General features: G+C 43.9%; 1 protein-coding gene across 2 annotated transcripts in view; it reads left to right on the top strand.

Moving 5' to 3' along the window:
* Nucleotides 1-3,320: 3,320 nt before the first annotated feature.
* The window catches only part of PPID (peptidylprolyl isomerase D), a 49,513-nt gene continuing 42,562 nt past the window's right edge, over nt 3,321-10,271 (top strand). The window contains exons 1-2 of one of the 2 annotated variants that reach the window (XM_050946590.1): nt 3,321-3,445; nt 9,116-9,256. In XM_050946590.1, the coding sequence (XP_050802547.1) occupies nt 3,379-3,445; nt 9,116-9,256 (208 nt within the window). In that variant the 5' untranslated portion in view covers nt 3,321-3,378. The remainder of the gene's footprint in view (nt 3,446-9,115; nt 9,257-10,271) is intronic. The other variant, XM_050946591.1, reaches the window with a different exon arrangement.

Raw genomic sequence — 10,271 nt, 5'->3', positions numbered from 1 at the left:
AATGTATGTTCTGTAGAGGATTACTGTGATTATATATTTATATCCATCCCAAGTACAGCTTCCTTAGTCAAGAATGGTAGAAGAGCAGGATTTTTTGTTTTAAATTGGGTTGGTTAATGTATAAGTTCTACATGATGTGAGGGGGACTCTGCTCTGACTGATCTTATGAGACCCATCAGAGCAAGACATCTCTTCTTCAGATATTAGCAATAATTGACTTGCTCAGGTAGAGAGAGTTACACCTGGATGAGATATGAAGGGCAAGAGGTTGTGGACAGTGGAGGGGAAGGTTTCTAATATTTATTGAAAATTTTAAGTGCTTATACTATAGAAATACTCTGATTTACTGCAGTGAGAGCTGGATTGGTCCCTTAATGCTATATGTGCAGAAAATTAAGCATTTGAAGTTAAACATGGATAAAGCAGCTCAGCAAGCAAATCAGATACTGCTTCATCTTCAAAATACTTTTAAGAATTAATTTCACTAGTCAACAGAGCTAATGAATATGGGCCTAGAGATGTAGTTCCTAAATTCTTATTTCAAATTAAAATAAGGCTCATGAAGGTCAATAGTTTTACTACTTGGAGACACAGAGTTTAGATGACCTTATAAAATGTCAGTTTAAAGAAAATCATTTACCTGTAAATTTATTGTAGAAACTCATGCATCATTTAATCATAACATAAGTCCGTATTCTTTCTAGAATCTACTTACCAATGTTCCACTATCTGTCAATGCATATAAAATGATGTCCTAAGTGGTGGTGATCATACAATCACTCTATTGAGTAAGGATTGTCTTGTGGTTAAGTCACTTGACTAGACCTTCAGCTATCTTGATTCAAATCCCAGATCTGCTTCCTGTATGACTATGGGAAAGACATTTAATTTCTCTTTTCTTCGGTTCCCCATCTGTAAAAATAAGGGCAATAATACTTCCTTTCTACTACCCTTTGTTTGTCTTGTCTATTTAGAATCTTTTTGAGGCAGTGATTATCTTTTTCTATGTCTGAATAGCGCCTATAGACACTACAGTAATATGAATTATAGTAATGTAATAATAAAGTATTGACCACATGCAAACTAGACCCCTCCCTCCCTTCTGCCAGCTAGTGAAATACTGCAGGGACTGCCTTGATGCTCTCCTGGAAGACATCGTTAATGATTCTTCCAGAGGAAAAGTTACCATCAGCACTCAGAAAAACTTGTCAGATCTCTGCTCAAAAAATATGTTCTGGACACAAGCATCCTGGCCAACTACTGCCTGGTTGAGATCATTTCTGGGAAAGATAAATGAGAAGTTGTTGGCATCATCACAAACAGGTAACAACTCAGATACCTGGACCTGGACATCACCTAGTTAGGTTTCAGACCAGGTTATGACATAGAAACAATGTTAACTATAATGGTCAGAGATCTCCTTAGACCAATGGATCGAGGCCAGATGTCTGATGACTCAAGGTTTTGGTGGCCTTTGACATTGTTGAGCATGTGAAATTACTGACACTGATGCATGGCCTGGCTTGGAAAGATGGAATTGTTTTAGACTGGTTCCACTCACTCCTTTCCAATTGTTCCCAGATGGTGAAGGATGACTGTTCTTTCTTCCAGCTGTATGGTCCTTTGTGGAGCTCAATACTAATCATCTCTTCCGTTCAACATTTATATAAAGGCATTCAAAATTATTATGACCCAGTATCATCAGTACACCAGTGACAGACCGCTCTGCTTTGTTTTATCTTTTGATCTTGGAACTACTGTCCCCACACTCTGTCAGTGTCTGGCTGGCAAATATTAGGAGATGGATGAGAGCCAGCTTGATGCAGCTGAAACCAAACAACATAGGGGTGATACTAATTGGTGGGAAAAGCACTCTAAAGAGCTGGTGAAATGTGAATGCTGATCTATACCCATCTGTCCCTCCATTAACAATGTACTCTAAAACATTAATATCCAACCTGTATTATGAAGAAAATTTGTACACAAGATCCTCAAATTTCTTTCCCAATCAGTATCACTTCAATCGTGTTTTATATTGAAAATATGTTCCTTGAGCCATACCCCAGGATTTTAAAACTGGTAGTAAATAATAATGTAAAAAAATGACTTTCCCCACAAGCATTTTAATGTTGAGATTTATTTTTTTAGAGCTCAGAACCCAAAGCACTGTCACTGTGCAGACTTCACAAGAGACTGTCAAAGGGTGCAGCAAAAGACATTTTATCTAGTCAATTTTAATTTGGAAAGAGTAAAAAAAAAAATGAAACCCAATATAAAGTTAAATATTTCAACATATGACAACCCAAAGGTTTCCTGTATATTGCTTACTAGAAATTTGCAGTCTTACAATTTAAAGTCCACCAAGTTGCCTAAAGCTGGAGAAAGGATCGAAAGGGCAAAAAAGTTCTCTCCAACTCCAGTCCTGCTTCCAGGAAAGGAGGAGGGCAATCTAGCCATGAATTGCTGAGGGTTGTGCATGCTTACATTTGGTTCTTGTTTGGACTTTTTGTGTGGTAACCCACCTCTGACTGTGACACAATTGCAATACCATCTCTGTGTCCATGCAGGATAATAATAGTATTAGGAGTGCAATGTCTTTACACTAGATTACTTTGTGACCTGGGGGCACCAAGGTGTCAATGGCCCCATGCTGGCAGAGAAACCAGGGACTGGTGGGCTCCTCAAATTGGCACAAGGGCCCAGATCCTCAAAGCCTAAATAGTTCTGAGGCCAATGTGACCGGCAGGAAATCTCAAACAATGATCCGGTGAGCCAACGCACAAAAAGCAACATCCTCTATCAGCAGAGGAGGAGAAGCGCATCTACACAGGATGGGGTTTGCATGTACACCTCCCCCAATTAGTCAGACTTAAGCAAGGGTGAGAAACGACAGACACGGGGCACCCAGTGCAACGAACGTTTGGTGTGTCCCATTATGAGGCTGGCCCACGCCATCCCTAAAGTAGGGGACTACGAGCTGCAGCTGCCAGGATACCTAGAAGCTGCTCTTCTGCACCCCGGGAGTAGGGTTACCAGATAGCAAGGCTGAAAAATCGGGAGTGGGGTGGGGGGTAATAGGAGCCTATACACGAAAAAGTCCCAAATATCGGGACTGTGCCTATAAAATCAGGACATCTGGTTACCCTACCCAGAGCATCGGACGGACTCGAGTGCACTCACATGGACCCCTGCGGACGGGACGCAGGGTTCCCTGCGCTAACTAGCCTATGAGAGGCTTACAGGCAGCAGCAGTGGGAGGGCCAGAGCACAACGCCTAGTGGCCGGAGCTATTCACCCGATCCCGGCGGAACGGAAGCCGAGTCAGTGCACGTGGCCGGGCGGGGAGGAGCGACCAGCAGAGCCGCCGGTAGCTGCAAGATGGCCCGTCCGTCCCCGGTCGCCAACACCCGAGTCTTCTTCGACGTGGACATCGGAGGCGAACGCGGTGTGTGAGGAAATGGCAGGTCCCCGGGCAGGGAGGGCGAGAGGCGCGGCGATGGAACGCTGCCGTGGAGAGCGGGCGCGAGAGCCCGGGGAAGGAACGTTGGCGGCCGCGGCGGTGGAAGGTTCCTGGCGGGCAGCCCCGCTGCAAGCCCGCGGGGCCAGTCTGTGCAGCTGCGCCGGGGCTGCAGCTCGCCAGCTACCTCCCCCGGAGGGCGGGGTAGAGGAGAAGGGGCAGCAGCCGCGGTTCCTGCGCGCCCTGCCCGGGGACCCGGATGGCTCTTGTGCAGCCCCCGCCTCAAGCTGCTTTGTGTTTGTGGCGCGTCACGGGGAGCGGAGGGGGCTGGTCCCGCGAGCCTGGCGGGGGCCCGTGCGGGCAGCCCCCTCGCACCCGAGAAGGGATTTGTGGCGGCCTGGGCACAGCCTGCCTGCTGGCGTCTCGGGGTCTGCGTGCACTTGCCCCGGCCTGTGCAGCCCCTGAGCGCTGCCAGCCCGGTGCGTAGGGCCCACACTGCTCCTGGGACAGCCCCGGGGGCCCTCGAAAAGTTCTGCTGCGTGTGGTGCCGTCTGGGGACTTGGCTACACTACAGTCCTAAGTAAGGGACGTAGAGTGGCTTACAGCCCTGCAGTAATTATTGTGGTGGCTGATGGCCACGTTACTCTCCTTCTGTCCTTGCCATGCGGCCTCACCAGAAGCGCTTCCAGTGACTGATGGGGGCAGGGCTGAGAGCCAGGGCTTTCAGCTACTTGCATGGAGCCCAGCTGCTACCCCTCCACCCCTCAGGGGCTTCTCACCTTCAGGTGCCCAGCCTAGCGCTGAGACCCAGCAGTCGAGCTGGGGAACCAGGAGCCTGCTTTTTTGTCAGTTTCAGGGTTCGCAGAACCCTGGATTGGAGAGGACAGTCAACCCCGGGCCAACGAGCAGGGGGAGCCAGTACAAATTACTGGGGCCCAGTGGTCTGGAAGGGGTCCTGGGGCCTGGCTTCCCCAGCTTTGTCGGCCCTGTTTAGCCGGTCTGCCTTTGCTGGGGGTGGGGGCCGAATTTTTTTTTTTCACTGGGACCAAACCTGCTCTCAGGGGCCCTGCAGCCAATGCAAGGAATGCAGTGTCTCTACACAGATACTGTGTCTCCCTAACTACAGTATACCAACCTAAGCCTCTTGTGGAGGTGTTTGGTTTAGTTACTGTAGTAGGGCACTTACAGCAGGGGGAGGAAGCCTGTAGTATAGACACTGACATAGTTAGACCAGCATAAGCTGCCTGTGTTGACCTAACTCTATAGTGTAGACCAAGCGTGGGCCACACAGGCAGCCAATCAGCATTTATGTTCTATACAGCTCTGAGTCGGCCACATTGAATCCAGCAGCTTGCCAGCCGTGATCACAGACTGTACCAGACTTTGCTGTATTCCTCTCAATGTTGCAGAGCACCAGGGTTTGGGAAAGTTCAGGACTGGAGGTGTGGGGGAGAGGTCACATCAGCCATCTCTTTGCTCCTTTAAAGAGACAAATTCCACCAGCTTGCCATGGTTGCTGGTGTTAACATTCACTTTCATTTAAATGTTGTGTTGTTGGTTTAGATTAACAGTAAAGCATGTTTATTAACAAAAGAAGAGAGGCTTTTAAGTGAGTTCCAGAATAAAAGTTAGAAATGGTTACAAACAAATAAAAGTGAAAACACACATCTAAAAATCTAAAATATAATTTAGCAAGGTACAGGCTTTGTTCAAGCAGGTACCTCATCTATAGTGAGATTCTAGAGTCTTCAGTACCCGCCTTGGTTGAAGGACCTCTCTTTCCCAGCTTCCAAGAGCTCTGCTCCCATGAGTCTGTCTAATGATGGACACAGATGGTTTCTGTCCTTGCTTATATCTTCCAGGGCTTGTCTACATCAGAAAGTTGCAGCGCTGGTGAGGGAGTTACAGCGCTGCAACTTAGGAGGTGTACGCATCTGCAGGGCACCACCAGCGCTGCAACTCCCTGTTTGCAGCGCTGGCCGTACTCCCGTTTTGTCTCGGGTGTAGAGGATCCAGCGCTGGTGATCCAGCGCTGGTAATCAAGTATAGACACTTACCAGCGCTTTTCTTGACCTCCGTGGAATAAGCAGGTATCCCAGCATACCTGAGGAAGCCTCTGGTAATCAAGCTGGTCTCCTTCCCCGGCTTGCTCTCGCGTTCCCCAAACCCCGTGCAAGCAGGTCTCCTTCCCTGCGGTTTGCAGGGTGGTTCGGGGAACGCGAGAGCAAACCGGGAAAGGAGACCAGCTTCGCCGCGGTTTGCTCTCGCGTTCCCCGAACAAGCAGGTCTCCTTCCCTGCGGTTTGCAGGGTGGTTCGGGGAACGCGAGAGCAAACCGCGGCGAAGCTGGTCTCCTTTCCCGGTTTGCTCTCTCGTTCCCCGAACCCCCGAGCAAGCAGGTCTCCTTCCCTGCGGTTTGCAGGGTGGTTTGGGGAACGTGAGAGCAAACCGCGGCGAAGCTGGTCTCCTTTCCCGGTTTGCTCTCGCGTTCCCTGAACCCCCGAGCAAGCAGGTCTCCTTCCCTGCGGTTTGCAGGGTGGTTCGGGGAACGCGAGAGCAAACTGCGGCGAAGCTGGTCTCCTTTCCCGGTTTGCTCTCGCGTTCCCCGAACCCCCCTTGAAGCCGCCCAACAGCGCTGCAGTGTGGCCACATCTAACACCACTTGCAGCGCTGGTTGCTGTAAGTGTGGCCACTCTGCAGCGCTGGCCCTATACAGCTGTACTAATACAGCTGTACTAATACAGCTGTAACAACCAGCGCTGCAAAATTTTAGATGTAGACATGGCCCCAGAGTTAAATAACTTTGTTTCAAGAGACCTCCTGCTCTTTTTTTTTTTTTCTTTTTTCATTCTATGATCTTCCCATTTAGTTGCTGATATCTGTGTAAATAGGGCTTCCATTGTTTGGATTCTTTCACACTTAATTTACATAGGAGACTGGTAAATAGCTTCCTTCTCTCCTCTCTGGGATTGAACCTGTCTCCGTTTGTCCACAGATATCAAAGGATATCATTAAGTATACATACTCCCTCATACAATGTTAATATATACATTTTACAGTGATATTAATCAGCAGAGTGTCATTAGCTTTCAGAAAAGAGCTCACTCTAAATTCTCCTATAGTATGGTCATATTTTATATAATCAGCTCATTTGCTTGAGATTCAGACTCCCTGTCTTTATAGATCAGTAAACCTTTGAAATGGATTCTTCTGAGGGTATGAGGGTTACCCCTCAAAGCAAGTTTATTCAAGCTGTGAGGAAAAGTGCATGACATCTGGTGGCAAAGGAAGATCCACACTTTCTTCCTCTGCTGGTGTCTACTAAAATGCAAATTGCTCTCTTTCCTACAATCTTGCTACCCCCTCATCCCCACCCCTTGTTAATTTGATGACCCTGTTTATTGTTTGGGTAATTGGTAAACCCCATTCCTTTGTTTAGGATAAAGCTATTTTAAAATCTCCCCCACATGCCTGATAAACACACTGCAGTCATAACTCCAACATATATCCATAACTCTTAATGCACACCGTGTACATACATCATGAAAAATATTAACAATCAGTGAGTTATCTTTCAAATGATACCTCACTAGGCATATTTTATACAAAGATTATAATAGTGTGTTCCATGTGAATAGAGAGAGAGGTGCTTAGGGCTACACCATCAGAACCCAGAGAAACAGACCCATGCACCAGGTTTCACAGGCTGATGATGAATTTGGGCATAATATGGGAGAGCAAATTATTGGGGATTTACCACCATAATAGAAGTCCTTGCTATGACAGTAAAGACACACAATGTGACGTGTCTGCTACCCTAAAGAGTTCACAGTGTACAGACCTGACTCCACAAATACCAATTGAAAGGCACAAGGTGCTACGTGAACGTCAGACTTAAATCAGGGGCTGGCTGAAATACCACCCAGTCTTGGTCATACACTGTAGCACACACAATTGTTTTGACTTTGGATATGTGCCCCAGAGGGACTAATAGTGTCAATGTGCCATGTTCCATCTTGTTTACAGTGATCATCTCAGCTGGATAAAGTCTAGTAGCCTCTGATTCAAAACTTCATGTCCCTTTATTGACTTTTTTTTTTTTTAAAGTGCCATGGCACAGTCATAGCAAAACAGGACATAAGTTGGCTGCTGCTGCAAAAAAGAGAAGTTGCTGCTAGAGGGAGGAATAAGTCATATAGTTGGAGGTAGTAGGGAATGGTTCTTCATAGGTATTTTTGTCTCCAAATGCATGTTAGTCGATGGTCTCTTGAGATCATGGGTGTCACTGAAGTAGAACTTTCAAAAGCTACCTCCAACTTGTGTAAAACAAACAACAAAACAAACAAACACAACAAGAGCAAAACCAACCAACAAACAACTCTTTGGAAAATTTAGCTTTTCAAGATTTAGGTAAAGATAGATATTTCCATCTTATCAGAATTTCATGTGTGATTTATTTAATGGTAATATTGAGAATAAAAGGTAAATGTAAGCAATTCTTTAATAAATGCTAAAACCAATTTACTGAATTAAAGTTTCAAACATTTTAATTTACTTTCACTCCATTATTAGATTTAATGTTCATATATTTAGCTTTCATACATAAAATTAAGTTAAGAATTGCCTTGCTTGGAAGTTGTCTAATTGACTGTCAGATTGATGAGAAAACATCAGCACCACTGACAGTTAACAGCTGCTTGGAGTGGAATCATTGTAAGAAGGCAGCTTTGTGAAATTAGATTAATGCTTTATGGATTTGTTTACCAGTTGAGGTTTCACTTTAAAGTAAAAACATTTGTAGCATCTAACAGTAGATGTGTTTTAAAGGGAAACTGTAGTTCCACTTAGTGATTGTCCACATAAAAGTGCTATTGCATATAAATTTCTGTGGAATTGAAGTCTAAGTATGGAGATTAGGGCTGGTCAAAAAAATTCCATTTATACTATTTTTCAGTGGAAAGAGGTTTGAATTATTTTTCCCCATAAAAAGTGTTCACTTTCTGTGGAAGATTTTGTTTAAAAAAATAAATTAAATGAATGGCTGAAAAACAACCCTGCATGGCCACCCTGGTTTTAAGCCAAAATATTTCGGTTTTGATATTTCAGCAAAAGTAGTTATCTTCCATGGAAAATGACAATGAAAAAGAAAAAGCAGTTGAAATTTTCCATGGAAGCAAAACTCTATTTTCCTAACCAGTTCTAACAAGAATATCTGCTGCACAAATGTGGTGCACTTGTGAGTCTATGTGAGTCCTGTGAGTATGTCCAAGGCCAGAATTTGACTCTTATAATATACATGTGGATTGTTTTCAAATAGTTTTTAGACACATCTGTCATTGTCTACCCCTTAACCAGTTCATAGTGCTGGTTTCTCTCTGACTGTATCTATGGTAACAAACATTGTAACTGTAATTCACTAGCTCCACCCATGGTAGCTGTAGGAGGGATATAGAAAATTGTATATTTTAAGAATTAGGTTAGTTTAACAATGGCTTAAATACTGTTGATTCAGTCATTAATTCCCCCTCGCCCTCCGCCCCTCTTCAGACGTATAGAACTGCCATATAAACATGTTTGTTTTGAGATGCTGGGCTCTTCCACGTGTTTTTCAGGATTGGACTGAAATGTGTGTTCGTTCTCTCTCTCTCTCATACTCCAGTTGGTCGAATTGTCTTAGAATTGTTTGCAGATGTTGTGCCCAAAACTGCTGAAAATTTCCGTGCACTATGTACAGGAGAAAAAGGGATAGGGCCTACCACTGGAAAGCCTCTTCATTATAAAGGATGCCCTTTCCATAGAAGTAAGTTTTTGAATCATCTTTATTTTGTTGTAGTTTTTTCCATTTTCTATTTAAGTTGCATAATAGTAGTTGACTTCAAGTATTTTGAAACCAGTTTGATTTCAATATTGAGGTGGTAGGGATGTGTGTGGATTTCTAACTGTGATCAATACTTAAGTTATGGGCTGATCTGGCTTTCATGGAACTCAGGGAGAGTTATCTTGGACTTTCAGTATTTAAATCCTTTTGAATTAGCAATTCAGAAAGGAAGAAAAGAAAACGCAGTCAAGCTACAGTAGAAATATATTAAGAGATTTAGCATAACATGGCCTTTCATTAGGTATTGGGTTTAATACAAGAGTTTTCCGTTTAGAAAAGTAATGCTTTAGAAAATAGTAGAAATGCATTATTTATCCCTCTTTATTTTATCTTCTGTTTACCTTGACCATGTTTTTGTAGAGAGTGCATCAATAGTTAGTATAGGCTTGCTCTAATGGCAATAGTACATTAGACTGTGGGAGTCTTTCCACTTACTTCATTTGGCTTTGGGTAAGGTCCCGTATGAGCAAGGGATTTTCTTAGCTGCTGTTTACTAGTGTTTTTCTCCACAACAGCTGGTGGTGGAGGTTATTAGGAAAGACTGTCATTTGTGGACTGAATCCTGGTTTTGTGTGTACATGTTATGCTGTACCAGAACATCCCGCAGTCTTGTGTTGTAGGCTTCCTAATATGAAACTGCATGGTAATACATATAAAATCATTAGTTAATGTGAAAATATTTTTTTTATATCTCAGCTTGCCCTGTTGTAATTGTGGACTTTTTTTCTGATGAGGAGATTTGAAAAATACATTTCTCTAAAACAATCATCATACTCAGGGACATAAAAACTAAAATGTATTAATAACTTCAAAAAAATTAACTGTAATCCAAAAATATCAAAGTGCTTTATGAAAATAAGATAATAATCCTTTACTCATGTTACACATGGAGAAATTGGGGCTCAGGGAAATCAAATAGCTCACACAAAGTCACGTA

The sequence above is a fragment of the Gopherus flavomarginatus genome, chromosome 3, assembly GCF_025201925.1.
Source record: "Gopherus flavomarginatus isolate rGopFla2 chromosome 3, rGopFla2.mat.asm, whole genome shotgun sequence".
NCBI lineage: Eukaryota > Metazoa > Chordata > Testudines > Testudinidae > Gopherus > Gopherus flavomarginatus.
Note: the sequence above shows the minus strand (reverse complement) of the source record. Positions and strands in the feature narration are given on the sequence as shown.